This window comes from Zymoseptoria tritici, chromosome 5 (genome assembly GCF_000219625.1).
Source record: "Zymoseptoria tritici IPO323 chromosome 5, whole genome shotgun sequence".
NCBI lineage: Eukaryota > Fungi > Ascomycota > Dothideomycetes > Mycosphaerellales > Mycosphaerellaceae > Zymoseptoria > Zymoseptoria tritici.
Window position 1 is genome coordinate 2,327,026 of NC_018214.1, and position 27,281 is coordinate 2,354,306.

Sequence of the window (27,281 nt, forward strand, 5' to 3'; positions counted from 1 at the left end):
AGTCAAGGCTGGTCAAGGTTCGAGTCTTGACTTAGTATTGCTACACTGCTGAGACGGTCGTCCACTTTATGAAATCCGTTTACCAACTTTTCTGAGTCGAAGAGCTTCTACCGCCGCTCCTGTGACCTCCGCCAGCCAACTACATGTCATTGGCCACCGATTCGAGCGAAATCCCTCTCCTTTGTCCAGAGCAGCATCCCTGTCAGAACTGCTCAGTCGTGTCTGCGATCCAAGTCCTGAAGTGGCCGCGAGCTTGATGGTCGGAGGATCAGGCGGATGATGGGTTTGACGTCTTCTTCCTCCTCTTCATCGGCGTCTTCAGCAGAAGCTGCGTGGTAATTACTCTTAGAGCCTTGCTGCTTGTCCGAGGCGGAATCGCTGAGCGGTGTCACACTCAAGAAAAGCTCGCCGCACTTCAAGCAGGTAGGATGATCGAGCCCGCAACGCTTGGCCTGATCCTGAAGGATCTTCACACACTGCTCGCAGTAAATGTGGGAGCACGACGTGATCTGCGGCTCGCAAGGATCCCGGAGACAGCTGCAACAGCCATTGTCCACCGCGGGAGCTTGCTCTGGGGTGATTGTCTTGGTCACCATGATCTGCTCCACGAAAAAGCCTTCTTTCTGCTCGTTCTCCACAGCCGCAGTCTCTGCAGGACCCAGCCACTTGACCACGCTGCGATATGCCACCTCATATTCCGTGAGACTGTTCTTGTACTTGTCCCCATGCGCGCCCTTGAGGTGACGAAGGAGGCTTGCACCAGGCCTAAGTGCTTGCTTACGGCCACCCCGGTTGATCATATTGCCGGAGCATTCCATGCAGCGCAGCTCGGCGAGGCGTTCGTTCGGCATCAGACAAACGGTTGGGAAAGTCTCGTTGATGGACTTGAACTGAAGATTCCTCGGGGCGCGGTTCCTTGTCGCTGGGTTCCATTCAGCTGGCGTCGGCATTCCTGGGAAGTCGTCTACCTTTTTCTCCTCGGTACCGTCCTCCTCGGATTCCTCTTCTTCTGACTGCTGCGCTTCTTCCATTGGTTCCTCTCCTGATTCGTCGTCGAACCGTCCGTGGTGTCTCTGTTCAGCCGCTGACCCATCTTCCAACTCCTCATCGCCGGCACCATCGCTCAGCACTCCTCCAGCGCCCTCGTTATCCTCAAAGCCCATGTCACGATCCTCCCAACTGTTTGCAGCGGCAGGGGAGTGGGATTCCGAGAGGTCGACCACCTTCACCGTCTTTGCACCGACAGTGATTTGGTCCTGCGTATCTCTCTTGGTCCGCTTCTCGCCGGGCCCCTGTTCGACACCTTGACTCGAAGACCGAACGCTTCGCTTGCCTTTTCGATTGCGCGCCAGCCTTGCTTTCTCATACTCAAGCCTCATACCTTGCTCTTCATGTTCTAATTGACGAGCTTTGTGGCGCCATAGCTGGAGCTTGTACTCGTATTCGAGTTCGAGTTCGGTGTCACTGGGCCCAAGGCTACGGTCGTCCATAATTTCGTGTGGATCCGGAGATCGTGATGTTGCGAGCGAAATCCTTGTTATGGTCCTTGTTGCGATGAGGAAGAATTCGAGAAAACGCAATGCCTATCAGGAAACGCTTCGTGTTCTCCAATGGCCTTAATCTTGCGGACCGCCTCGCACTAGCGTCTTGGCGCTTCTAGTGAAGTGAAACTAGTTACTGTCCTAGTATGCACATAAATGTTTGTATTGTGGGTATATGTCGCTGGTAGACATCGCGCTGGATGATGAGGAGTCCAATTTAAGTCATCTGCGATCTCTCTTATCGTCGCTATTGGGCTGCACACGGCGTATAGCTCTATTCGGTCCTCGTACGATTTTATGAACGTCTATACTAGTGCATTGGTAGGCCTCCCATCATCTCCGGCGACTGAGAATACCATCCGGCGGTGGAGAAGGAATGCGAAATCTGGCAACTCCAAGGCTGCAGCAGTATACAGGGCACTGTGACCGCAACCCGTTGTCTCGTTCTCCAAGGCAGATCGGAAGTCTCGCAAACGAGCCGCTCAACAAGAGCATGCTCTGAACCCGCTCTCTTGAAAACCCCTCACCCTTCCACTGCTCGATCGTTTCCGGATCCCATTGTTCCTCTTGAGCTCTGCTTTTTGATATCTCCTTCACTTCCTCGCTGAACGCTGCCACATATTTACCAGACCTCCGCCTCCGGGAGCAGACTTCCTGGCCGCCTTGACAGGACTGTCAATCGATGGCATGTCCATGCCGCCCATGTGCTGCGCCATCGGAATCTTCATCCCAGCTCTCCAACGATCAACCAATGGTTTGCTGTCATTCTCGTCATCGTCGTCTTCATCAATGCTCAGAGTCGGTGTCGGACTGGACTGGACTCTACGCTCTTTCTCGACAGCATCCCGCTTTCGAAAATGCGCTTGCGAGTGCTGGTCAAAGACCGGCTCAATGATGTATTTCGGACCGGTATTGCAAGTCACAGCCGTGACCTCCGCGTTGCTCAGCGTCTTGTAGACACTCCGCTGCATCATCTCCTTCTCGTTGAGCTTGTTTCTTGCGTAGAATTCCCGGTGTGTGATGTAGTGTCTGTGCAAGCTGGCGCCCGCTTCGAGCCAGAATGGATCGCCTTTACGGTAGGCGGCATTTGCACCGCAGTGAAAGCAGCGGAGTTCGGCGAGTGATCCGTCGGGCATCCTACATATGCTGGGGTAGTCGATGTTGATGGGTGTGTACTTGTGCTGAGATTTGAGCATGACCATCGCCTCCTGATCGGCATAATTTGAGCCGGGAGACTCAGCGTAGCTGATTGTGGGCCTTCGTGGCACTTCTGGGGTTGCGATCTCCGGCGGAGGTGGTGTTGTCAGGTCGATGAAGTTGAACATTGTCAATACTGGCCTCTCAATGCCGGGCTCAGTCTTCATTCGTTTGCTTTCGACTGTTCGACGGGTATCATCAACAGCGTCAAGGGTGCGCTTCGTGCCCCTCGTAGTAGTTTGTGCCGCCGGACGGGCATCTCCGCGAGGTCGTATGTTCGTGGATGACTTGAGCTGTTGTGCCAGCAAGAGTTTGCGCCTCTTGCTCTCCAGCTGCTTCTTTGCAATCTTCGCCTCCTCTTTCGCAATCTCCAGAAGCTGATCGTCAAGATCTGCTAGCTCCAAAGCGAACCCGCCATCGACTGAGGGTTCCAGTCTGTCGTCATCGACAATAACTTTCTCGTCCACCATCTTGGCTGAGCCTGCAGTAGTTGGTGATCGATGATGAAGAGAGTTAAAAAGGTGGGCAGATCAGAGTGACGGTCGACGTTGACGAGTGAATGCTGCCGAGGTGGAGTCCTGTTTGTCGACCAACGGCATGGATGTGGTGGGCCGCAGTTTCGCTAAAACACTAGCGCCTTCGGCGAGTGAATCCGCATATGCAATGTTGAAGCAGCTTCCCGTTCGGGTCAAGCTACGTTTGCAACATGGAAGCATCTTTTCGAGCGGAGTAAAGGGTATCATCAGTTATGATATGGATTAGAATGTGCTAAGGACCGCGCAGGGTGTCTTTGAGATGGAAGAAGAAAAAAAGACTTCTACCGTGGTGGCATCGACTCTGCGTCTGAGCTCATGGCCCGTCGGACTGTGCCCCTGATCAAACGGAATCGCTCTCAAAAAGTTGATCATCAACTCTCATGCTTTTGTTCAACAAAGGGAACATCAGTAACTTAACGCAAGTATTCTCATACGCTGAGATGATCACCTGCCGCCTCTCCACGGCCATGCGTACGCCAGTGCTCCGCCTCCAGGGGCAGACTTTCTTGCAAACTGTTGCTTCGGCTTAGCAGCTGGCGCCCTCCCATCGTCGTCACCATCCGCCATGGAGGTCCTCGTAGCGATGCTCTCGGGCGGCGTCGGCGGTCCGGGATCTTGCTCCTCGTCGTCGTCGTCCTCCTCCTGGGCGTAGCCTCCAGGCGCAGCGGAAGCTAGTGCCTGGTTCGCTTTGCCTCCACTTTTCTTCTTCGGCCGCTGCCCACGAGACTGATCATATCTCATCTGAGCCCCTGGCGTCAAAGCGACCTCAACATGATAGTCCTCCTGCGTATCGCCTCTGACCGCTGCAGCCTTTGCGGCAGACAGGATCTTGTAGACACTCATCTCCATCAATTCCCCACAAGTGAGCCTGCGGCCTTCCTTATTCGCCGTCAATTCTCTATGGCAAGCGACATAGTGCGTCTGTAGACTGCGTCCGACCTCGAGAAATCGTACCTCGCCGTCGCGGAACATGGCGTTGGAATGGCAGCCGCTGCAGTGGAGTTCTGCCAGCGAACCATCTGGCATTCTGCAGATAGTTGGGAAGGCTGGGTTGATGCGTCTGTAATTGTATGGAGTATTGGGTGGCGCACTGTCTTCCGCTTCGGAGTCGGAGTCGGAGTCGTCGTTGAGGTCGAGCGACTCGGTCTCTGACTCTCTGTAATCCACGTCTGGCCTTAGTCGTGCGCCTTTGTAGAACTTGCTTCGTCGTCGTTGAGGTCGAGCGACTCGGTCTCTGACTCTCTGTAATCCACGTCTGGCCTTAGTCGTGCGCCTTTGTAGAACTTGCTTCGTCGGCGGGGTTTGACACTGTGAGATCGGCGTACGATGTCGTCCGCTGGAGAGGCTGATTTCGTCAGGTCGACGATGTCTTTCTGTGGTGGAGTCCTCGCCTCCATCAGCCCACGTTCAACCTTGATTCTCTTGTTCCCGTCTCTCCCATCGGCACGATCCTGCGTCGAGACCACAGTCTCTTTGCTCCTTTCTGTCTCCGCTACTCCAGGCTTCGCTGGCCGATGAGGTCCTTTGTTCCGAGAAAGCTTGTGTTCGTGCGCCAGCATGATCTTGCGTTTCTTGCTCTCCAGAAGTTTCCTCTCACTCTCCAGCAGCTGGTGATCGAGATCTGCGAGCTCCAGTCTGGTCTCTACATCCAGTGCAGGATTGTTGTCGTCGTCGATGATCACGGGCTTCTGATCCGCCATGATGATGCGAGGATGTGTTAGTTGTTATCCTTTGGAGTTGCTGCGGTGCACGAGGAGCTCACGGTAGTGGTATAGGATGATTTCGAATTCAAAGAGATGTACTGCTCGAAGATGGTCAAGAATGATGGCCCCGTATATGTTGTCAAGGCCGATAGGAGGATACCGCACGGGCCAAGGGAGCCGCCCTCAGCTCGTGCTTAGCGCTCCTGATGAAGTGAATCCAGCAGCATATGTGATGGGAAAGCCGCTTGAAGCTAGCACCACGCTGTATTGATAGCGAAAGGAGTGATATAGAGAACCAGTAAGAGTGGACTCAAGTTTCATGTACGTCGAAGCTGGGTAAAGAGATGAACAGAAAGCTTTCCTACCTCGCAGTGCAGTTGCACATACTTTGCACAAGACCTGGGTGTCCATGAGCTTTAGAACATGTATCATGCAAGCCACCAACGTCTTACATGTCTCGAATTTCGGACAGCACACATCTCTTCTCCTGCAACATCACTCCAGCTCCAAAGTCGGTGCATGCCAGCCCTTGTCCCTTCTGCTCGTCTTGCACACGTTGAGCTGCCTACCTCCCGATCACTTGTTCTTTCTTGCTCAATTCAGCAGTCCTCGTAGCATAACGTGAGCTCAATTTTCCAGTCACTCTTGCTTTTTCAGAGTCTTGCGAGGATTTGGCTCGTCATCGTCTTCGTCGTAGTCTGTCCGCTTGCGGCGCTTTGCCGCATCATAGGAGGTCATCTCAGATGTCTGAAGTCCCGATGACGCTACACTATACATGTCAGAGCCATCGGGCACGGCCACGTGCGAAGCCTGCATGTTCTTGCCATTATGTGCTGCATTGTCCGCGTAAGAGCGCCTCTCGTGGGGTGCACGAGCACTGCGCATACGAGCTTCTGCGTCAGCGTCGCCTGCGAGAATCTTCTCAATCTTGAAAGCAGCATGGTCACCGTTTAGGACCGAATGCTTCTCTGCAGCGGACAGTGTGCGATACGTGTCCCTCTCCACGATCTGGCGATCGGTGCGCGTGTCTTCCTTGGCTACCAAGTCTTGATGTGACGCCCTCACGTGTTGGCGGAAAGCAGGCACACCTCTGAAAAAACGAAGAACATTGGCGGCCTTCCTCGAGTTGGCGCCGCAGACGCTACAGCGCAGCTCCACGAAGTCATTGCCGTTCGGTGCTCGAGTAATCGTGTGGAACTCCTGGTCATCGACGACATACGAGGAGCACACGCTGGAGGGGATTTTCGTTTTAGTGCTGCGCGCACACTCTTGGTGTTCGTCAATTTGCTGTATGGCTTGCTGATCAGGGACGTCGGAGTCGAGGAGCCTGAGTTGCTGGAGCCTCATGCTACCTGTAGCGACAGCGGTGTGCGCGGGAGCAAAACCATTGCGTGCTGGTGCGTTGGCTGGAGTTTCGTTGTATTGGATGTCCTCGGGCTGTTCGTCGTTTTGCAAAGTCTGGGATTCGGGCGTGCGGACGATGTTCGTCTTGACGTTTTGTGGGTGTTCGGCGGGGACGTCGACGACAACGTGTCGCTGGAATTTCATTAGCATTGCCTTCATTCACATTTCAGAACCTCAAACCTTCTGCTGGCGCCTCAATTGCTCGATCTCGTCATTCAGCTTCAAAGTCCGCCTTGCGGATTCTGCAGCCGCTTCTTCAAGGCTCTTCTGGCCGTGCAGATAGGCGAGGCGGGCGTGAAACTCCTCCTCAGAGATGGACTCCATTTCCATGTGCGATCTGTGTGAATATGGCAAACTCCGATGTGCGTGAGTGTCAGTGACAAATCTGCGTTTGTCTCCAATGTTGTTGTATCTCGCGGCGTTTGTCCTCCGGACGGGAACTTTCTGCCTGGAACCAACAACAGCGCTAGCGCGTCACCCCTTTACTTCACCCCTGCTCTTGCTCGACATTCACTTTCTTTACGTTTCCGCCCCACCACTTCACAAATCTTCATCTCTCTTCAGTTCTTCTTTCTCATGCTCCAACCTCACTCTCTCGTCCACCACCCTCCACGAATTTCTTCCAGAATGGATGACGAAAACCCCTATCAAGTCAAACGCTCCATTCCCATCGACTCCAATATCCCCCTGGACTCAGTACAACAACTCATCCACGAAGCCAAGAACCCAGTGCGCGCAAGTCGCCATGCGCCAGTTCCTCCTCCAACAGCGCTGGCCAAGAAGTCCAAGATGCTGAAAGACTTGCGCAGAGCCACGGTGTGGAAGCACGGTACCCGGGATTCGCAAGCTGAGCAAATGGACGTTTGGTTTCCTAGTATTCATCACGCGAGGGAGGATCAGAGTTCGTACGAGGATGTGTCCGAGAAGGTGATCAAGATCAAGAAGGAGCCGCTTGACAACGATGAGGCCGGTCTCAGCTCTCCATCTTCAGACATCGGGACCCTCGCGAAGTTGCCAGGTGAGCTCCGGAATCGCATCTACCGGTATGCCGTGGTTCAGTCCGAGCCGGGTCCTGTCAAAGTTACCATGCCGCCTTTTGCTTGCGCTCTGGGTGCTTGCCTCCACGCCCGCACCGGATACAACGTCCCAGCTCTCGCTCAGACATGCGCACAGCTGCGCTCGGAAGTGCTGCCCATATTCCTCGCGGAGAACGAGGGCTTCGAGTTTGACGCTGGAACGGTGCAGCAGAGTTGTGCGGGAAATTGGCTTCGGAGTCTCGGATCGTATGCAGATTTCGTGTCTGGGATCACGCTGACAGTCGAGAGGGCGATTTGCAGAGGAGAAGAATTCATCCGGTGGACCAGCTATGCGTTTGATGTCTACGTGCCAGGGATGGAGTTCCACGGAGGTGTGCCAGACCGCTTCGTCATCCTGCAGAAGCCCGAGGCAGTTGGCCTTGTCTGCCAATGTGCTCTGGAGACCGTGGTGAAGGGGATGAATAGAAAGAGTTCCGCGACGCCGACGGGAGTCTTGTTGGAAGAGTTGGTGGATTCGGAGGAGCTTGCTGATCTCGTGTGGCAATTGAAGAAGACGAAGGCGCATGTATCGCATTTGAAGCGATGCAAAGGCTGTTCAGGTTTGATGTTCCATCGTTGAGAGGGAAAAGCGCGTTGAGAGAGGGAGTTGGGAACGGCGGACGAGAGAGTGTATTGACTGGGCACATGGCGTTTTGATCTTGTACGAGCGGATTAATAGGACCCACCAAATTGAAGAGATGTTGCGAATCGCTTGCGGTCCAGTGTGCTATCAGCTTGTGACGATACGGAGTCGACTCACCGAGTAGATAGCAACGAGATATGTGTCCTCCTTTGCCACACCACATTGACACAAATCAGTGGAGAGTAATGTCGGGATGATGCTCACTTTGATGGAGCCCCTATTGTGCTGCCAAGTCTCCGACGCTGTGGCTGGGATTTTCACCAGCCACCTCGTGGATCTTGGTTCGGAGTCGCGCCGTTGATTGCCCGCGGGGTAAACTCTCTTTGCGATGTCTCTCATACCGTTGATATACGTTCCTCTATCTGACAGGGACGAGTCTGTGAAGTCATCGCAGTAGCAACCGTGAGGAGCACAAGGCGACAAGTCGGACAACGCATGCGTCAGGCACGATCGGGTAAGCAGGAAGGGAAGGGATCCATCAGTCTGCAGTGTTTGTACCACCTCCGCTTCCCTCCAGCATCATCATCACCCAGCCATTGCATTAAAAAAATCCCGTCTTCCGTTCTTCTCAACAACATCGCTTACACCGCACGACTACACACGCATTATCACGAGCATCATCCTTTCTCTTCCATCGCTCCCGTTCATACATCAATCTTTTGCGGCCCAACCTCCTCTCACATCTACACCTCTACCTCCAGCCGTTTCCCGTTTTCCTTGACTCCGCCTCACTCCCACCATGGTCTTCTTCAAACGCCTCTCCCGATCGAGAAGTCGCTCCAACTCCAACTCCTACGTCGACCAATGCGACCCCGCTCGCCACGACTCCAAGACCAACTCGGCCTCCTACGACGACAAGTACGCCTCTTCAGCGCCCGTTGGAACTCCAACCGACGACGAACTCAATCGAGGTCTGCCAATTCGCTCGTTGAGTGAGACCCGTGGCGGTGCGGATCACGGATTAACAAAAGAGCCGGACATGTATTCTCGTCGTGAGCGACCTGTTGAGGTGGGACAGCAACAATTCGGCGCGATCCCAAACACCAGCAATGGAAACCTCAATGGTGGGCAGTATGCACCAGGAAGAGCGCCAGGTTCAAGTGGAGGGCTAGCAGGATTGAGCGCCGGATATCCCAGCGGTGGAAACACTTTCGATCATGGCAAGGCGGAGCCAGCGCCGGATCTTTTGCTGCAGGCGTTCAATCAGGCCATCCGACCGTACTCCGACAAGATAGACAGCTTGGAAGGCGAAATTGCGGATTTAAAGGCTTACATCGATGCATTGGAACGTCAGAGGACGGAGGTCCACGCTTGGATTGACAAGAGAGGACTGAGGCCGGGTAAGCATCGACATTCCAGACTTATCGATCCTCACAGGACTAACACTTCCTCCAGACGTCCCTCCTTCCATCGCCCAAATCATGGACTCTTCCTCCCACTCCACTTCTCCCGCCCACGCATCCGCAACCCTCAACGCCCAACTCGACCGCAAAATCACAATCGTCAACTTCGACCTCCACCGCCTGCAAGACGATCTCAACGACTCCCTCCCAACACCCTCCTTCTCCGCCTGCATGCTCAAATTCCTCCCCGACATCGCACGTCTGTCCGCCTTGCCATCCGGACCTCGCCACGCTTTCGACCTGCTGCTAAAGCTAGGCGGCAACCTCAACTCCCACGGCGGGCTGGAGAATGGCGACGAAGAGGATATTGCCGAGCGGAGATCTTTCTACGGACGTCTAGACGATGCCATGACGGATGTAGTCAAAGGACGATTCAGGGAAGAGGGAGATGGTTGGGGAGTGCAGAGGGAAATTAAGCGTATCGAGAAGACGGGGGCGTATTTGAGGAATTGGGGCGTTGAGCCGTACTTCCCGCGGACGCTGGATGTCATGAGAGATGGAGTGAGTGGGAGCGCTGGTGGTGGTCTTCAGACGTCGGCGGCGGCGGGAGCGCAGTCGCCAGGGTATTGATTTCAGTGATGTTTTTGGTGTGCATGGCAGGGCGTTCTCGGGGATTGGGATGAAAAGCATGTATAATTGTGAAGCGAGTCTATAATGATGTGAATACGACCTTTCGTTGTAATGAGAATACACAAACATGAAAGCTGCTCTCACAGAGGTCAATTGCTTCGCTATCGATGTTGTGGTGACAGTCGTCACATGAAGTCTTTGAGCCGTTTCCAATGCTCAACTCCGCCAAGAGCGTCATCCAAAGCTTCCCAGAACTTCGAAAGTGCTCGCTTTCCACTCCACCACTCCTCACCGACCTCACCACCCCAACAATGCTGGCGCGACACCTCCTCCGCGCGCCGGCTCCGGCGGCTCTTCACCTCTCCCGCCCCTCCCACCGCTCTCTCGCCCGCCAATGGCAGCGGAACCTCTCCACCTCCTCCGTCCTCACCCGATCCCAGCTTCAGTCTTCGCCCGCAGTAGGCAAGGCATTCTGCAGAGCGAAGTCAACCAATTCTACTACTCCTGGAAATACTAAGATCGAAGCCGAGACAGCGAAAAAGATTGCGGAAACGGCGGAAGTGGAGACGAACTTTGGTGCGGCTACTGCTGATCGAGCGGAAGAAGCTGCGAGGACGGTCGGGAGATCCACAAGCTCGACCATTCCCGGAAATGCGAGAATAGAAGCCGAGACGGCGAAGAGGATCGCGGAGACGGCAGAGGGTGAGACCAATTTCGGTGCGGCTACTGCTGATCGAGCAGAGGAAGCTGCGAGGACGGTTGGTAGGGAAGCGAGGGGTGTTGCTGGGGATGTGAAGAGTGCGAAGGATACGGTGGGGCGAGAGATGGAGAGTGCGGCGAAGGATGCTGCGGAGTCGGCGAAGAATGCTGGGAGGACGCTTGAGCGAGAGACGAAAGCTGTTTCGGAGGATGCTGCGGAGAGCGTTGAGGGTGCTGCGAAGACTTTGCAACGGGAGACTGCGGCTGATGCGGAGGCTATGAAGGCTACTGCTAAGAGTGCTGCTCGTGAGACGGAGGCTGCTGCTAAGGACGCTGCGGAGAGCGTTGAGGGTGCTGCGAAGACGTTACAACGCGAGGCGACGGCTGACGCTGAGGCTGCGAAGGACGCCGCGAAGACTGCTGCACGCGAAACGGAATCTGCTGCAAAGAACGCCGCCCGCGAAACCGAGTCCGCCGCAACCGATGCCGCAGAGACCGCGAAGACAGCCGCTCAAGCGACGAAAGACGCTGCCGTGGACACCGCTCGCTCAGCTGCAGACAAAGCAGAGACCGCCGCGAAGGTAGCTACCTACGGCGCCACTTCAGCCGGCAGCAAGATCATCGCCTGGATCTACGGTACCGGAGTCGTGCTCCTCCTCTCCTTTGGCTTCCTCTACGTGACCGACACTCGCGCCAGCATCCACCAATACGTCGTCGTTCCGTTCCTTCGCTACGTCCACGCCGATCCTGAAGAGGCGCATCACGCGGGAATTCGATACATCAAAGCTCTCTACGATTTCGGCCTTGCTCCGAGGGAAAGAGGTGACATGGATAAGAAGCTTGGAGACTTGCAGATTGAAGTCTTTGGACACGTCTTGGACAACCCGATTGGAACGTCCGCGGGGATCGATAAGAATGCTGAGGTCCCGGATGCATTGTTCTCGCTTGGACCAGCGATCGTGGAAGTCGGAGGTGTGACGCCTTTGCCGCAGGAGGGCAACCCGAAGCCGAGAGTGTTCCGCATTCCCAGCCAGAATGCGTTGATCAACCGGTATGGATTGAATTCGGAAGGAGCGGAACATGTTGCCATGCAATTGAGGGAGAGAGTGCGGATGTTCGCATATCATAATGGACTGGGACTGGGCAAGGAGGCGGAAGACATGGTGCTGAATGGAGAGGCGCAAGTGCCTCCGGGCAGTCTGGTACCCGGGAAGATGCTGCTTGTGCAAATGGCGAAGAACAAAATCACACCAGATGGTGACATTGAAGCGATCGCGAGGGACTATACATTCTGCGTTGAGCACTTGGCCAAGTACGCCGACGTGCTGGTCGTCAACGTCAGTTCGCCGAATACACCAGGACTGAGGGACTTGCAAGCTGTGGGACCTTTGACGAGAATCCTGGGAGCTGTGGTTGACTCAGCAAACGCGTGTGAACGTAAGACCAAGCCAAAGGTGATGGTGAAGGTATCGCCAGATGAGGACAGCGAGGAGCAGATTGAGGGTATCTGCGCGGCGGTATGGGCGAGCGGTGTCGATGGAGTGATCGTAGGCAACACAACGAAGAAGAGGCCGGACACGATACCGAAAGGATACGAACTTCCAGAGGAGGAGGTGAGGCTGCTCACTGAAGTTGGTGGATATTCTGGCCCGCAAATGTTCGAACGTACACTCAGTCTTGTGGGAAGATATCGGTCGAAGCTGGATCAAGGTCCTCAAGACGAAGCTGAAGAGTCGGCGCCTGCGAAGAAGCAGGAGAAGCAACAGCCAGCCCAACCTAAGTCGAAGCCCACGACACCCGCCGCATCACAACAATCCTCCCAAACCTCCAAACTCGACGAAATTGACGCCAGCATCCAACGCGACGCCAAACGCATGAAACCCGACACCCCGGAAGCCGAGCAAGCAAGCAAACAACCTCTGATTCAAATCCCCGACCGCCATACCAGCACTTCCACCGCTGAGAAAGCCGCTGCTGGTCCTGACTCCTCTTCAGCTGCGATCCCCACCTCCGGCACAACACCCTCCACACCACCGAAGCTCAGTGCAGGCGAGGAGGGATCGACGCGAGATGTGGCCGAGAGCGCGTTGAAGATGGTCACACATACTGGTGGAACTCCGGACGAGCGAAGTGAGGAACTGTCGGCATCGGGATCATCTACTCCAGCAGGAAAGAAGACCAAGGCGACGAAGAAAGAGGATCTTCAACCCAAAGTCATCTTCGCGACGGGCGGCATCACCAACGGCGAACAATGTTTGCAGATTTTGAATGCGGGCGCGAGTGTGTGTCAGGTGTATACGGCGATGATGTATGGTGGGGTGGGGACTGTGACGAGGATGAAGGGGGAGATGAGGAGGGAGATGAGAGCCCAAGGGGAGAAGAAGAATTAAAGGGGTGGAAGAAAGATGGATGGGGAGTGTACATATACCTGCGAGTGGTCGATGAGGATGCATGGTAGGCGGAACAGACAGCACTACTGATAGAGATTATAGTGGTACCCCATACCTGAACAATAACAGAATTCGAAGCCTCAAATTGGTCAACGCCGGTGCTCCACCATTCCCTCGACCTCATCATACAGGCTCAATTCCACCCCATCACACCCTCTCCCACGACCCTCCCTCCCGTCACAAAACTCACCCGTCGTCCGATGATCCCTTCACCTCCAACACCGAGATCCAATCTCCGACCAAGATCAAAGGGGACATCGGGTTGGATCGAGTGAGGAAGAGGGATCATATGCAAGATCGTCGAAGGGTCAAAGTCCCACGCCTCGTCTTCGTCCTCTTCGGAGGAAGACGATGAGTTGGACGACGGACTCGGAGACGATGGTCGACGGCGGTGGTTGAGGTCGCCATCTCGACTGCGATGTCGTTAGTCTTTGATATGACGATGCACCATTCGAATTCCAAGGACGATAATTAAAGAGGCAAGATCACGACGAGGAATTGGAACTGGAAGACTTACTGGATCACAACCCACCTCTCCTCCTTGCTCGCTTCCGCGGTACCGTCTTCCAACCCATCGATCATCGCGGTCGTCGATCCTTCCCGCAAGGATGCATTCGCCGCCAATCGCAGAGAAAGATGGCGCTGCAGCATCGGTCTCTGCACAGGCGAGGAGGAACACGATGGAACCGGTCTCAAAATGGCGATCGTACCGCCTTCTGCAAGACGACCGTGCTCGCCGTTGCACATTTCGTTTGCCGGGTTGACTCAGTGGCGGACTCGGCTGAGTCGGGTTCGGACCGGAAGGGATGGTCAGTTGAGAGTAGGAGCAAGGCCACGATCGACGAAGAGATGTCCTCCGATGGGCGATGTAGAGGGCAGAGTTCGTCTTTCCGTAAAAATTTGCTGTATCTGCTAGTATGCGTTCGTGGTAAAGGTCGAGAAGAAGAGGTGGGTGTAGGATCGTTGCCCAACTCCACTGTAGGTCGTCCCAAAGATGTCGTTTTCAAAACCCGATGTGTTGTATCGAAGAGTTGCGGAGTCGTGTATTGTTGCGAGCCAAAGTGTTGTCGCAACGAAATGATGAAATGATCCCGTGAACGGTCTTTCTTGCAAGTGTTGGACACCAAGGTGTTCGTTGTGTTGAAGGAGTAATTGAAGCGAATGATAGAAGGATGAGTTATTCACCTTGATGACCTATTCTTGATCCCTCACGTGTTGTGTTGTTCAATCAGCTTTGCGGGCGAATGAGCAAGATTTCTGAGCAAGTTTTCTATCAATATCGTCAAAACATCACGCGTCGGGATTAAATATGCTCATACAGTGACAGACGGAGGAGACAAGCACAGACGGAGTGTATGGCGTGAGATGGAGTAGCGGGATTGGTTCACTACAACGAACACATAGCTATATAGCCATGCATCTATCTCCATCTCCAACCACCTCATCTCCTCCACACCCACACCTCTTTTCCGAAGTCATGTGAAGTCTACCTCCACCCAAAATCTCATCCTCATTCCCTCTATATCCCACCGCAAGAACCGGGGTTGATCCAGTCCTGCCCTCCTCCCTCTCTCTTCAACTGTTAAATTCCATGATGAATGGGGTATCTCAAAACGCTGTCAAATCTAAAAAAAGTTGAATTCCCACCCGCTTCCCTTTTCCTTTTCCCCAACTTTGAACGCCGTTCGTTGAATGAACTGTTTCGTCGTGAGATGCAGCGATCGATGTCGTTGCTAAATGTTGAAAGTGGAACTCCTTGTTGAAGAAAGTCCTGTCGTCCTGCCTGCTTGCGGTGGACTGGTGTCGTTGAAATCGTTGGTGAAACGCCTGTTGATGCTCGCCCTCGTCCTCGTCATCGTTTCTCTCTCTATCATTTACGCCTTCTTGTCCGCGCCGTTGACGACATTGTTGCCGTCTGGAACGCCGTTCGTCTCTGGTTTGCCGTTTTCTTCCGTGGTCTTGCCATTCTCAGCGTGGCCGTTCGTGATGCCATTCGCCAGCTTCTCGACATTCACACCCGGAACCTGAAGTCCATCGAAAATCGGGAAAATACCACCCTGATTGCGGAAGTCGTTGTGCACGATGTTGACCAGGTACCAGCTCTTTGTCAACTCCGTGATCAGCGCACGGCTTTTGCTGCCTTCTTCGTAGCACTTGCTCCATTCGAGGCCGAGGTAGTAAAACTCATCTCGCCAGGCGAGGAAAGACACAGTCTCGACGATTGTCGGCTGCACGATTTCCTTCCCGGGAAAAACGCCCCATGTGACGGCGTTGGGACCTCCATCGGCGGTGACATTGGTTTTGAGCTCGCCGCTGTGGTTGACGGCGTAGTAGGTGATGTCTTCATCGTTCTCCATGCGTTGAATGACGGTGTCGATCAACTCGGGAGCGACCAGGACTTCGAGATATTGCTTCTGATAGACGTATCCATTGCGAGGACCCCAGCCGTAGGTAGGGTGCGAAGACTTGACGCCGTCGACTGCAGGCTGAGAGTTGATCGTGAGGAGGCCGCGGTTGTTCAGCTCAATGAGGTCCTTGACGAGGACGTTCGCCTCGTCGTTGATCGGTGCTTCGGACCATGGAAGGGTCTCGACCTTGCCGCTCATGTACTTGACGAATAGCTTTGAAATGTCGTCGATGGTTTGCGGCTCACCCCAGAGCTTGCGGTTATGCTCGTTGGTGCCCTTCAAACCGATACCGTACTCGTCCAGACTTCCGAAAGCAGGCGATCTGCTGTCTCCCCATCGACCGTTCGGAAACTCATCCCAATCCTGTGTGCGTGCAACGTATGCTCGGTTTCGGTTTCGCCAGAAGATCGGTCGTACATTCTCGTCTCTGCGGTTGAGACCGAGAGATTGACGCCATGGCAAAGGCTTGATGTCGGGATGTGGGCTTTCAGCGGATGGAGTGAGGTCGAGCTTCTCCAGTACCATTCTCACGGCTGCTGCCAGATTCATGGTGTAGAAGTGCAGATGCATGATTCCAGCTGCCATCAGCTTCTGGCAGAACTCCACAATGAGGTCTCTACCAACCTCACGTACCGCACTGTCATCGTTCTTGATTGGCTCCAATGCCTCGTGCCATGCTGGAGGGATTCTCGCTTGGGTCCAGTTCGCGCGGCGGATGAACGCAGCGTGCGTGGAAATTGGCATGATACCAGGAATGATCGGCACGGACTCTGGAATACCTGCATCGCGGCATTTCTGAACCCACTCGATGAAGAGCTCCGCATCGTAGCACATCTGCGCTACAACAAAGGTACCTCCCGCGTCGACCTTCTCCTTGAGGTACACAATGTGCTCGTCCGCGGTTGTCGTCTCGTCCGGACCTTCCGGGTATCCAGCAATGCCAATATCAAAGTGGTCTCCGTACTTCTTCTTGATATACTTGATCAGGTCCCTTGCGTAGCGAAACCCACCCTGAGTCTCCACCCACTTCTCTTGCTCACGAGGTGGATCACCTCTCAATGCCAGAATGTTGGTGCAGCCGGCGTTGTACGCTTCCTTTAGAGCATCGTCGACCTTGCTGAGCTCCATATCGGTACATGTGAGGTGCATGCACGTCTCCAGGCCGTAGGCGGACTGGGCCACCTTGACCATTTCACATGTCAGGGAAGAGTGTCGTCCACCAGCACCCCAGGTAATGTCGATGAATGCCGGTCCAAATCCGTGCATCATGTCCATACGATCGTACAAGTTCTGCACGCCCTGGGCGGTTTTCGGTGGAAAGTATTCGAAGGAGTAGGTGGCATCGCCCTTTTCGTGGGCCGCGGCCAGCTTCTTGGTGATATGCATGGCGGTCGGTTCAGGAGGAGGTTGTCGAGGTTGGTGTCAACGATCGAAAGAGGTTGAGGACCTTGAGGTGGTGTTTCGGGAGCTGTCTCTGCAGGGACGAAGGCAATGTTAGTGGACCCGCCAATGCAAAGTCAATCCAATGGATGACGATAATATATGGGAGTGGAAACGTACACTGATGAAGTGTTTGCTGCTTCGAGTCGGTTTGTAGATGTTCGCTGCGCAACAATGGGTGAGAATGGATTGCGTTGTGATTGTTCGTCTTCTTTCTTCGAGTCGTCTAGAAGCAGTCGTCGGATGTCTTGAAGTTGGCCAGTTCGCTTCCGTTGTACAGCTGCATGTTCACTCTACGTTAGGAGGTGGAGTTGAAGACGGTGAGCATGTTGTGAGGGTGAAAGTGTTGTTGATGTAGTGAATGTAGAAGAGAAAGAATGAGAGGCAACAATAATCTAAAAGCCTCCACGAATTCTTTGGAGGGGAGCCAAAAGACAGGCCTCCTCCGCCGCTTTCGCCCCCACCTCACCCAAGGACCGAGCTCACTTTAGCCCGCCAGGGATCAGTCCTGTGGTCTGCAGTGACGATCGGGGAATTGCTATCCACCGGCGCCCTCAAAGCTAGTTACCGGCGCCCTGCTATATCGGCTGTTATCCTGAACGGTGGATATCGCTAATGTGATATCTATGCTGTATTGGTGTATCTGCCTCGTTAATTATACTCTTAGCATATCCTTATCGTCCTTAGTGTAGGAGGGCTTAATAATATAGAGGGTAGTAGTAATTATAAACGTCTATATAGCTTAAAATTAATTCCCTTACTCTGCCCTTATGTATTGTCGTAGATATAATAGTAGACGCTCGAATTAAAGGTGTTGTTACGGCGGTAGTGCCGCTATATAACTATATTATCGCTATACCGGTACGGTAGAAAGTAGTAGTATACTATACTCTTATTAGAAGCCTTATATCTACCGCTCGTTACGCGAGGGTGCTTATACTAATAGTCGTAGTCTAACTACATGTCGAATAGTAGTCTTATTTAGTTGCACACTATAGCTAATGCTATAGTATAAGCTATAAGGCGTATAAACGAGCGGTTAGCGTTGTTAATAAGGCTAGCTCTACGAAGGAGTTACGAGTCTACTACGCCCTCGTCTACTACGCCCTCGTCTACTACCCCTTGTCGCCGCCGGTGCGGTAGACGTAGGGCTGTTAGTATTAATAAACTCGAAGGCTAATAGCTCTCGACTATTAGTACGACTATAGCCTCTACTAGTACTACGTCTACTACGGCTACGAGCGTTCGTTCGATAGTTGTTCGGAAGGATAGCCGGCTTAAAGAGTCGCCGGTCGAGAGCAACGATGCGAGCTAGCGGTGCGGCCTATTTATCTATATGCTAGTAACGTATAAACATAGCTATTATATATCGTAATCGACCGCCGGTTATTATCTATATAATTATATATATATAAGGGCAACCCTATAAGGGCGTAAACTAGTACGAGCAGATAGTCGGTGTAGTAATCTTACCGTCCTTTAGAGCCCTTAGCTCTTATAACGCTAACACCTCTTACTCTTATACCTTCTATAACGCCTTACGGTAAATGCTACGGTTTACCTCTATATATACTAGCGTGTTTAATATATACGGAATCGCCTTACGTTAAAGGCTATGCGCTACTCTTAGCTAACTCTCTTAAAGCTACTACTATAGCTCTATCTTAAGGAACAAACTAAGGACGTTGTAGCGCTTACTAGCTAGCTACTTCTTAAGTGTTAAATAAGCGCCTTTACCGCGTAACGACGAGGTCTAGCCGAATAATAGATATTACGTAGTCTAGTAGGCTACGAGCTTCTCCTTATAAGGCTAGTATTCGCGGTTAATATAGTCGTATAGCTAGCTAACCTCCTTAGACTAATCCTAGCTCTAGAAGGCGTTGTTGTTACTATTAAACTTATCTACTATCTTACTATTAATTGCCCTTCTAAACATAGCTATAAACGCGACTACTTAAGGAGCGTCTACCTTTAAGCTAGTCGGCTCGCTAGCCTTATTAATACCTAGTACTTATAGCTACTTCTTACGAGCCTAAGCCTATACGTTCTTAAAGACGTACTAGCGACATATTATCGAGGGGATCTCCGGAAACACGGCATTTAAGGCGTTTATTAAGCCTCTGTTACGGTCGGTAATAAATAAGCCTAGTAATAGTAGGGGATCGTATATCCGTAGAGCGGTCGGTATTAAGCTAGGCTTATAGTAAGTAAGTAACAACTCCTTAAACTTCTTAGCGATCTATATATAGGTTGCCTCGTCCTTACCGCCGATAAGAGCGAAGCTAAGGGGGATAGTAAGATTAGCACTAGTGCCGGAAACAATGTCTATTAATAGCCGGTTATAGCGGTTAGTTTTATAGGTGTTATCGAGGATAATATACTCTAGATACTAGCGGTAAAACGACACTATTCGAGGACTAAGGACTATTAGTTTATCTAGCTTACTAGCATTATTCGGCTTATGTTTAAAGAGGTATCCCTTACGCTCTAATATCTTTACGACTACCTTAGCTAGCGTTAAATTGCCTTAAAGTAGGCGTCGAGTATTCTATCGAGTATTACGAATGTCCTTAGCCGTCTAGATATAGTCGCTATTAGTATTCTAAAGACGAGCGAGCGTAGTAGTAACACCGGCATTAGTATTAAGACCCTCGTAAATAGCCGTCCGTATCGCTCTATCTCGTTCGCGGCGGCGATATATTACGAAGGCCTTAGCGTTAAGAGGCTAGTAACAATAGTCGTTATAAGTAGGTCGAACGATCTACCGTCCGGCCGGTTTACTTATATCTTATAGTATAATATCTACCTTTATTAGATAGCCGATAGTTAAGATCCCTCGTCGCCCTCGTATACTATCCTTTAGTCGCCGCTTCTACTACCGTCCTCGATAATAGCCTAATACCTTACGAACGTAGTACGTCTTCTTCTTATTCTAGTAGGTTAAATAGACTAATAGAGTATAGCCTCGAGCTATAGCCTACTCGTTATAGAACTCGAGAGCCTTCGTAGCGCTAGCGAAGGTCTTACCTACCGGTAGAGGCTCTAGTTTTTCGACCTTATCGTACGGAGCGTCCTTATTAATCGCCTTACTAGTAATACCCTTACGAACAATACCCTTACTAAGGAATTAATTCGAGCGCGTAAGGTTAGTAGATAACTTAGCGCCGGCGGCGGTAACGGTAACCTCTAACCTCTACGAATTCGTTGTTCTTATACTAATATTACTAATATTACTAATACTACTATTTCTATTAAGAGCTCTACTAATCTTATTACTACTTAGTAGGCCTATTAACTCTTTAATATCCTTATCGATATTGCTCGAATCGTCTACCTCTACCGCCGCCGCCGCCGCCGCCGCCGCGTACGCCTCTCGCTTAGCCGCTCGACGTACGAGCCGGTTAATAATATCTCTAAACATCCGCGCGCCGCGGCTACCTCTAGCTCTATCGTTATCCTTATCTAGTATACTAGAGTCTTTAAGAAGGCGGCGTTCGTATAGTAGCTACGATGCTATTAGCGGTAGTAACGGCGGTCGAAGGGTAGATAACACTAGTGCTATTAAAGGAGCTAGATATAACGAGTTTTAAGGGCAATAGCGACGAGGGGGGGGGGGGGGGTAGAAGAGGTAGTAGAGGGAAGGACGACAACGCGTACACGCGACACGCGACGTATCCCGCGCACGGCCCTGTATTGCACCGGAAATCGACTATAAACTGGGATCTGACTAACACGCGATATACAGGTAATATAGTAGAGCGCCGGTGACTAGCTTTGAGGGCGCCGGTGGATAGCAATTCCCTGACGATCGTCGACCCAAGCTGTTAGGTTCCTCCTCTTGCTTCCATCGAATTGGACGGTCTGAGAGCTGGTGGTATCGACGCTGATACCGATGTGTCGAATTGCCGTGAACTATTCAAGACTGTCTCGAGCAATCGAGAGCCATTTCTCACGTGCTGTGACACGATGTTCCTGAAACACAATCCCAGTACCGATCACTCCGGCATCCGAATGCCGGAGGCTGGGGTAGAACTACACAAAATGTACAGTACATCCCCTTTCCTCTAGGTCGTCTTTCATACTGCCATCAACATTGCATTCACTCATCCCATATCCAGTTCAAAGCCTACAACCCCACCTGCCCCGACACCGAACTATAAACCTGCCGTCCCTCAAACCAAGTCTTCAACACCTCTGCCCCAGCAAACTCCCCCTCACTCAAATCCCGATCCACCGCGATGAAATTCGCCGTCTTGCCCACCTCCACACTGCCCAGAACATGACTCCTCCCCACGGCCTCCGCACCTCCTAGCGTGATGATCCGACACAGCGCTCTCGCGGCGATCTGCTTCTTCGTCAACTCTTCTTGAGGTGGTGGGCCGGGTATCTCCAGTCTCTCGACGAGGTGAGCTAGTGGATCGAAGAGGCTGGGGTTCGCGGTGAGGATCCAGTCGGAGCCGATGGTCATGTGGGCGCCTGTGGCGAGGATCTCGTTGAAGGGCCAGCGGAGGAGGTGCGGGACGGCTTGGACGAGAGGGTAGTGCCACATGGCGGGAGACATTTCCGCTGTGAGTCTGAGGCTGGCGATGCGTGGGATGTCGTCTGCCATGAGTGTCAGCGTTTGAGGCAAGTCCTCTCTTTGCACCATATCGACTCACCTGGGTGAACTGCGTTGCAATGTGCCAGTTCATGCTTGGGACCGTTCGGATTCTGCTTCCGAACCGCCTCGTAGGCGTCCAGCGCAAGCCGCACGCTGCCTTCACCAGCAACATGGATCTTGCACGTCATTCCCCTCGCATCATATCGAACAATGTGATCCACCAAACTTCTCATACTCCACCAGCACACGCTCAGCATCCGGTTTGCCCTCGTCAGTCAACCCACAATGCGTAGGATGCGGCGGCATCGGCGCGCCATCCAGCCAAAACTTGACAGACCCCGTGTGGACATGTTTACTCTCAAACGCATCCGCCACATCCAGCAGCGCTCTCAGCGACCCCTCCCTTTCACCCGTCGAAGCACCCGGGGCACACACAATATGCGTGTTAATATCCAGCGGCAAGCGGTTCTCCTCCTCCAACTCCCTCACAGCGTGCAAGTACGTCGACATAGCAGACGCCTCTTGCACGGACATGATGCCATACCGATGACACTCCGAGATCGCAAACTCCACAACCGTCTTCGCATAGCTGAGCGGCGTCCTCGGTAAACTCCTCCACACCGCCGCCGTCGCAGTCTCAATAATCTCCCCCGTCAATGTGCCATCCGCTCTCCGACAATACGATCCTCCCGGCGGATCCTTGACATCCTCTGTAATCCCCAGCTCCCGCAACCCAGCGGTGTTCACCAACACCCGATGACACGAAATCTCCCGCACCAACACCGGCGTGTCCGGATACTTTTCATCCAGATACTTCCGATCCGGAATCCCATCCGCGAATTTACTCGCCTGGTAGAAATTCCCCAGCGTCCAGTTGCCCATCACATTCGCGTAGGCGCACGCACACGCCGCGGACTCGACATTTCCCGCGAGGGTTTGATCCGTGCTGTCCCAGCCGACATGTGCTTCTCCGAGCCGCTGGCGACCCGCGGCCATGAGGTGGGTGTGTGCGTCGTGAATACCAGGCATGACGAATTTGCCTTGCAGCTGGTACTGGACGAGATTTCGCTTTTGGGCGATTGCTTTGATCTCGGCGTTGGAGCCCACGGCGTCAAAGGTGCCGATTGGAGAGACGATGAAGGCTTCTGCCCATGGTTGGGAGGGGTTGATGGTGTAGATCTTGCCGTTGACGAAGGCGGTGGCGTTTTCGGCGCCTTTGGAGGAGTAGAACGGGGGAGCTTCCATGGTGTGAGGTGATTGATGTGGTGTCCAAGAGGGAGAGTGTGGTGTGAGTGAAGAGGTGTCCGCAGCCTGGAGAACCACTCTTTTTATGAAATGCTTAGCTGTGGTTGGAACTCGCGGCTTCGGCGTCGATTCCGCGTGCTGTAGCTTCTATGCATTGGTTCCGCGCAAAGGCTACGAAGTGAGGTCTCGTACAGTGTCTCCATCTTGCTTGTGGAGCGAGAGCGATGTTGGATTTGTGGATGATGATCAAGTTATAGTGGTAACGCGGTAACCGTTTCAAGCAGATCTAGTCGGTGGACTATTCTGCTTCAGGTCACAATAGCCGGGCCTCGGATGTGTCTTCCGAGGGCTTTGCATATCGATGCGGTAGTCTCCTTGAGAGTTGTCCTTCTCTTCAAGGTCAAGCCTCAATGGTTGTTACTGCAGAGGCATTCACTAGGTGGGGTGACGGCTAGAGCGTGGGTCGTTGCTATTGCCAGCAGCCTAGGTGACAGCATGTGTCTCGCAATGGCATCGAAGTCCATACCTTGTCACTTGCCTGGCGAGGTGGGAAGGGAGGACATTCCATAGTTCCATTACATCGCTCAAATACTCCTCTAAGATCTATAGTAAATGCTCTGACCGCTTCTCTGACCCATCTACGCCGCCGCACAATGCCCACCATCAACCCTCAAATCCGCCCCTGTCATAAACGAGCTCCCACTCGCCAACAAAAATACCGCCGGCGCCTTGAAGTCCTCCGGAGCTCCCAACCGTCCCAACAAGGCACCCGCCAACCACGTCTTCTCCACCTCCGGTTCCTTCTCCAACAACGCATCCGTCATCGCTGTGCGGATATACCCCGGCGACAAGGTGTTCACACGAATACCATGCTGCCCGACTTCCTGCGCCATCGACCGCGCCATCTGCAATACAGCCGACTTGCTCGTGTTGTACGCTGTACACGCCAGACCGCGGTTGGCGATAGTGCCGGACATGGAAGCGATGAGCACGATGGAGCCTTTGATTCCGTTCTCGATAAATAGTCTGGAAGCGTGTTTCGCAGTGATGAAAGTTCCGGTCACGTTGACGTTGAGCATGCATTGGAAGTCTGCGATGGGATAATCCACGACAGGAGTCGTCTGTTGGATCCCTGCGCAGGCGATGAGGCCGGAGAAGGGCGCGGAGGCGGAGGATGCGCGGGAGGAGATTGTGGCGAAGAGAGTGGTAACTTCATCTTCTTTGGTGATGTCGCAGCGGTCGTAGGTGGCTGTTACGCCGGTCTTCTTTGCGAGCGATTGGAGGTGCTTCCATTCTGACGGGGAGGGTTCGGGGAGTACGTCTAGACATGCGACATGGCCTCCCGCTTCGACGATGGCGATTGCAAGTGTGATTCCTAGGCCGCGACCACCGCCGGTTACTGCTACGGTCTGGTTCGCGAGGGAGAAGAGATTTGGTGAAGGGCCAGTGGCTTCTGTCTGGTCGGATTCTGGGGCATTGCCGGAGAGAGCGAGATCGTGCACGATTGGGACTGTTACTGATGGAGACATCTTGACAATGTGGAGGAGATTTTGGGATCTTGATGTTGTGAGTTGAGTGAGTGAGAGAGTGGTATACTTGCCGGAGAGGACACACGGCGACTATACAAATGCCGTCCATAGCCCAGGCGAGAGCCAGAGCGGAGCGACAGGACATCCAAATGGGCCTGCGGCAGAATGTTTCTCAGGTACAGCGCTTACATTGGTAATAGAAAGGGAAGTCGGAAGCGCTGAGGCAGCGTTGGGAGTGGAAGTCCCAAAGCGGTCTTCCGGTCACGTGTCAAGTGCTTACACCTTCCTCACACTCTCAAGCAGATGCCAGCTAACCGCCACGGATATACCAGTGCGTGACGTATATAGGGAGCTGGTGTAGACGAGGTCAAGATGGTCAAGTTTTCGCATTGCTTTGGAGTCCCTATCATCGGTCCTTTCCTTTCCACATATTCATTCTTACCGGACGGAGCATATCGATCCAACAATTACAAGAACAGAGCCGTCAAAATGTCACCTTCAGCAGTCAGCGAGAAGGATGTTGCAAATACACAGATCAGCCTCAAGAGCAATGGCTCAAAAGCCACGGTAGAGGACATCCAAATGGAGGAGTTCGAGAAGACAGACTTGGTCCTGAAGACTTTCAGATGTTTGATCGCAGATCTGTGCCATCAGTTCGGATGTGGCCACCCAGGGTGTGCACTCCCCGATCGATCGTTGCAATAGAGGTAGCTAACATCTTGACAGCTCCGCCATGGGCATGGCCGGCATTGGCGTTGCGCTCTGGAAATATGTCATGAAGTACTCCCCCTCAAATCCCGACTTCTTCAACCGCGATCGATTCGTCCTTTCCAACGGACACGCCTGCCTCTTCCAGTACGCATTCCTCCATCTTGTCGGATACAAGCAGATGACTTGGGAGCAACTCCTCACCTACCACTCTCCTCGTTTTGACTCGATCACTCCCGGCCACCCTGAGATTGAGATCGATGGTGTCGAAGTCACAACCGGTCCCCTCGGGCAGGGTATTGCCAACGCTGTCGGTCTCGCCATGGCTACCAAGCACCTAGGAGCGACCTACAACCGCGGCGAGTTTGAAGTCGTCAACAACATGACCTGGTGCACGATTGGAGACGCTTGCTTGCAGGAAGGTGTCGGAATGGAAGCATTCCAACTTGCTGCCCACTGGAGGCTCAACAACCTCTGTGTGCTCTACGATAGGAACGAGATCACTTGCGATGGCTCCGTTGATCTCTGCTCATCTGACGACGTCAATGCCAAGATGCGTGCGGTCGGTTTCGAAGTGCTCGAAGTCGCCGATGGTAACAACGATGTCGAAGCGCTCGTCAAGGCCATGATCCAAGCGAGAGCGTCCAAGGACAAGCCGACGTTCATCAATATCCGTACCACCATCGGCGTCGGCAGCACTGTCGAAGGCGATGCCAAATCCCACGGAGCCGACCTCGGAGAGAAGGACATTATCCAGCTGAAGAAGAAGTTCGGTATGGACCCGGAGAAGACGTTCGTTGTCTCCGATGAAGTCTACAACTACTTCCGCGAAGCCGTCCCTCGTGGCCAGCAGCTCGAGAAGGACTACGCCGCCATGATCGCCAAGTACACCGAAGCACACCCCCAACTCGCCGCCGAGTTCCAAAAGCGCCGCAACGGCGAGATGATCGCCGACTGGACCAAGATGGTCCCCAAACTCGAAGACTTCCCTACTGAAGCGACACCCACACGCAAAGCCGCAGGTCAAGTCCTCAATCCGATCGCTGAGAACATCTCCAACCTCATGGTCGGCACAGCAGATCTAACGCCCTCAGTGAACATGGCCTGGAAAGGCAAAGTCGACTTCCAAAACCCCGACCTCCAAACGGCATGCGGCCTCAACGGTCGCTACGATGGCCGCTACATTCACTGGGGAATCCGCGAGCACGCCATGGCGTCCGCCTCTAACGGCATGGCCGCCTTCAACAAGGGCACCATCCTACCCATCACCTCCTCCTTCTTCATGTTTTACATCTACGCCGCGCCAGGGTTACGAATGGGTTCCCTTCAGAACTTGCAGACGATCCACATCGCCACGCACGACTCCATCGGCACAGGCGAGGACGGTCCGACTCACCAGCCGATCGAACTCGCGGCTCTGTACCGTGCGATGCCAAACTTCCATTATATCCGTCCTGCAGATGGCGAGGAAGTGGCCGGTGCTGTCATCGCCGCGATCGGCGCTAAGGACACCCCGTCTATGATCTCCGTGTCCCGACAAAACGTACCGCAGTACCCGCAATACTCCTCTCGCGAAGGCGTGCAAAAGGGCGCTTACGTCTGGGTGGAAGAAGAGAACGCGGACGTCACCCTCATTGGCGTGGGCGCAGAGATGAAATTCGCCATGGGCGCGCGTGAGGAACTGACCAAAGCCGGTCTCAAAGTCCGCGTGGTCTCCTTCCCCTGCCAGCGAATCTTCGAAGCGCAGTCGAAAGAGTACAAGAAATCCGTACTCGGCACAGCACCCCGAGTGGTCGTGGAGGCCTACTCGCCGAATGGATGGGAGAGGTACGCGGATGCGGCGTATAGCATGCACTCGTTCGGGCAGAGCTTGACGGGCGACTATGTGCATGAGCGGTTCAATTACAATAATGAGAAGATTGCGAGGAAGGTCGAGGCGTTGGTGGAGGAGGTGAAGAAGGAGGGGATCGAAGTGCTCAGGGGTGACTTTAGGGATTTGAACTTTGATTATCCGAGGGATATTCAGTTTGCGGCTTATCACAAGCACTAGGTTGGTGGCGTGGAGGGGAGGAAGACTGGGAATGGGAGTGTATTGTGGTTAATCTGATTGCAAGTTTAGCGAAAAAATT

At 53.3% G+C, this 27,281-nt stretch overlaps 13 protein-coding genes across 13 annotated transcripts; 5 read left to right on the top strand and 8 right to left on the bottom strand.

Moving 5' to 3' along the window:
• Positions 1 to 212: 212 nt before the first annotated feature.
• On the bottom strand, positions 213 to 1,490 carry MYCGRDRAFT_93483 (uncharacterized protein; the record flags this gene model as incomplete). Its single annotated transcript, XM_003852427.1, has 1 exon — positions 213 to 1,490. The coding sequence occupies one exon, from the start codon at positions 1,488 to 1,490 to the stop codon at positions 213 to 215; it is 1,278 nt and encodes a 425-aa protein (XP_003852475.1).
• A 644-nt stretch (positions 1,491 to 2,134) lies between these two features.
• MYCGRDRAFT_93484 (uncharacterized protein) lies at positions 2,135 to 3,208 on the bottom strand (the record flags this gene model as incomplete). The annotated part of the gene is made up of 1 exon (XM_003852426.1): positions 2,135 to 3,208. The coding sequence occupies one exon, from the start codon at positions 3,206 to 3,208 to the stop codon at positions 2,135 to 2,137; it is 1,074 nt and encodes a 357-aa protein (XP_003852474.1).
• A 510-nt stretch (positions 3,209 to 3,718) lies between these two features.
• MYCGRDRAFT_93485 (uncharacterized protein) lies at positions 3,719 to 4,974 on the bottom strand (the record flags this gene model as incomplete). Its single annotated transcript, XM_003852425.1, has 2 exons — positions 3,719 to 4,516; positions 4,600 to 4,974. The coding sequence occupies 2 exons, from the start codon at positions 4,972 to 4,974 to the stop codon at positions 3,719 to 3,721; spliced, it is 1,173 nt and encodes a 390-aa protein (XP_003852473.1).
• Positions 4,975 to 5,616: 642 nt separating this feature from the next.
• MYCGRDRAFT_93486 (uncharacterized protein) lies at positions 5,617 to 6,711 on the bottom strand (the record flags this gene model as incomplete). Its single annotated transcript, XM_003852424.1, has 2 exons — positions 5,617 to 6,414; positions 6,562 to 6,711. The coding sequence occupies 2 exons, from the start codon at positions 6,709 to 6,711 to the stop codon at positions 5,617 to 5,619; spliced, it is 948 nt and encodes a 315-aa protein (XP_003852472.1).
• A 297-nt stretch (positions 6,712 to 7,008) lies between these two features.
• MYCGRDRAFT_93487 (uncharacterized protein) lies at positions 7,009 to 8,037 on the top strand (the record flags this gene model as incomplete). Its single annotated transcript, XM_003852294.1, has 1 exon — positions 7,009 to 8,037. One exon carries the CDS (start codon positions 7,009 to 7,011, stop codon positions 8,035 to 8,037), a length of 1,029 nt encoding a protein of 342 aa, XP_003852342.1.
• A 1,234-nt stretch (positions 8,038 to 9,271) lies between these two features.
• On the top strand, positions 9,272 to 9,998 carry MYCGRDRAFT_26349 (uncharacterized protein; the record flags this gene model as incomplete). Its single annotated transcript, XM_003852295.1, has 2 exons — positions 9,272 to 9,440; positions 9,496 to 9,998. Coding segments are annotated over 2 exons (672 nt in total), but the record flags the coding sequence as incomplete, so codon positions are not given.
• A 905-nt stretch (positions 9,999 to 10,903) lies between these two features.
• MYCGRDRAFT_72548 (uncharacterized protein) lies at positions 10,904 to 13,162 on the top strand (the record flags this gene model as incomplete). Its single annotated transcript, XM_003852296.1, has 2 exons — positions 10,904 to 12,504; positions 12,817 to 13,162. 2 exons carry the CDS (start codon positions 11,051 to 11,053, stop codon positions 13,160 to 13,162), a joined length of 1,800 nt encoding a protein of 599 aa, XP_003852344.1.
• A 602-nt stretch (positions 13,163 to 13,764) lies between these two features.
• Positions 13,765 to 14,342, top strand: MYCGRDRAFT_104645 (uncharacterized protein; the record flags this gene model as incomplete). Its single annotated transcript, XM_003852297.1, has 1 exon — positions 13,765 to 14,342. One exon carries the CDS (start codon positions 13,859 to 13,861, stop codon positions 14,309 to 14,311), a length of 453 nt encoding a protein of 150 aa, XP_003852345.1.
• Positions 14,343 to 15,072: 730 nt separating this feature from the next.
• Positions 15,073 to 17,418, bottom strand: MYCGRDRAFT_109648 (uncharacterized protein; the record flags this gene model as incomplete). The annotated part of the gene is made up of 2 exons (XM_003852423.1): positions 15,073 to 17,104; positions 17,191 to 17,418. One exon carries the CDS (start codon positions 17,014 to 17,016, stop codon positions 15,097 to 15,099), a length of 1,920 nt encoding a protein of 639 aa, XP_003852471.1.
• Positions 17,419 to 21,196: 3,778 nt separating this feature from the next.
• Positions 21,197 to 21,858, bottom strand: MYCGRDRAFT_42015 (uncharacterized protein; the record flags this gene model as incomplete). Its single annotated transcript, XM_003852422.1, has 2 exons — positions 21,197 to 21,672; positions 21,729 to 21,858. 2 exons carry the CDS (start codon positions 21,856 to 21,858, stop codon positions 21,197 to 21,199), a joined length of 606 nt encoding a protein of 201 aa, XP_003852470.1.
• A 10-nt stretch (positions 21,859 to 21,868) lies between these two features.
• MYCGRDRAFT_72554 (uncharacterized protein) lies at positions 21,869 to 22,915 on the bottom strand (the record flags this gene model as incomplete). The annotated part of the gene is made up of 1 exon (XM_003852421.1): positions 21,869 to 22,915. The coding sequence occupies one exon, from the start codon at positions 22,913 to 22,915 to the stop codon at positions 21,869 to 21,871; it is 1,047 nt and encodes a 348-aa protein (XP_003852469.1).
• A 638-nt stretch (positions 22,916 to 23,553) lies between these two features.
• Positions 23,554 to 24,444, bottom strand: MYCGRDRAFT_41667 (uncharacterized protein; the record flags this gene model as incomplete). Its single annotated transcript, XM_003852420.1, has 1 exon — positions 23,554 to 24,444. One exon carries the CDS (start codon positions 24,442 to 24,444, stop codon positions 23,554 to 23,556), a length of 891 nt encoding a protein of 296 aa, XP_003852468.1.
• A 582-nt stretch (positions 24,445 to 25,026) lies between these two features.
• MYCGRDRAFT_86253 (uncharacterized protein) lies at positions 25,027 to 27,202 on the top strand (the record flags this gene model as incomplete). The annotated part of the gene is made up of 2 exons (XM_003852298.1): positions 25,027 to 25,118; positions 25,171 to 27,202. 2 exons carry the CDS (start codon positions 25,027 to 25,029, stop codon positions 27,200 to 27,202), a joined length of 2,124 nt encoding a protein of 707 aa, XP_003852346.1.
• Positions 27,203 to 27,281: the final 79 nt, after the last annotated feature.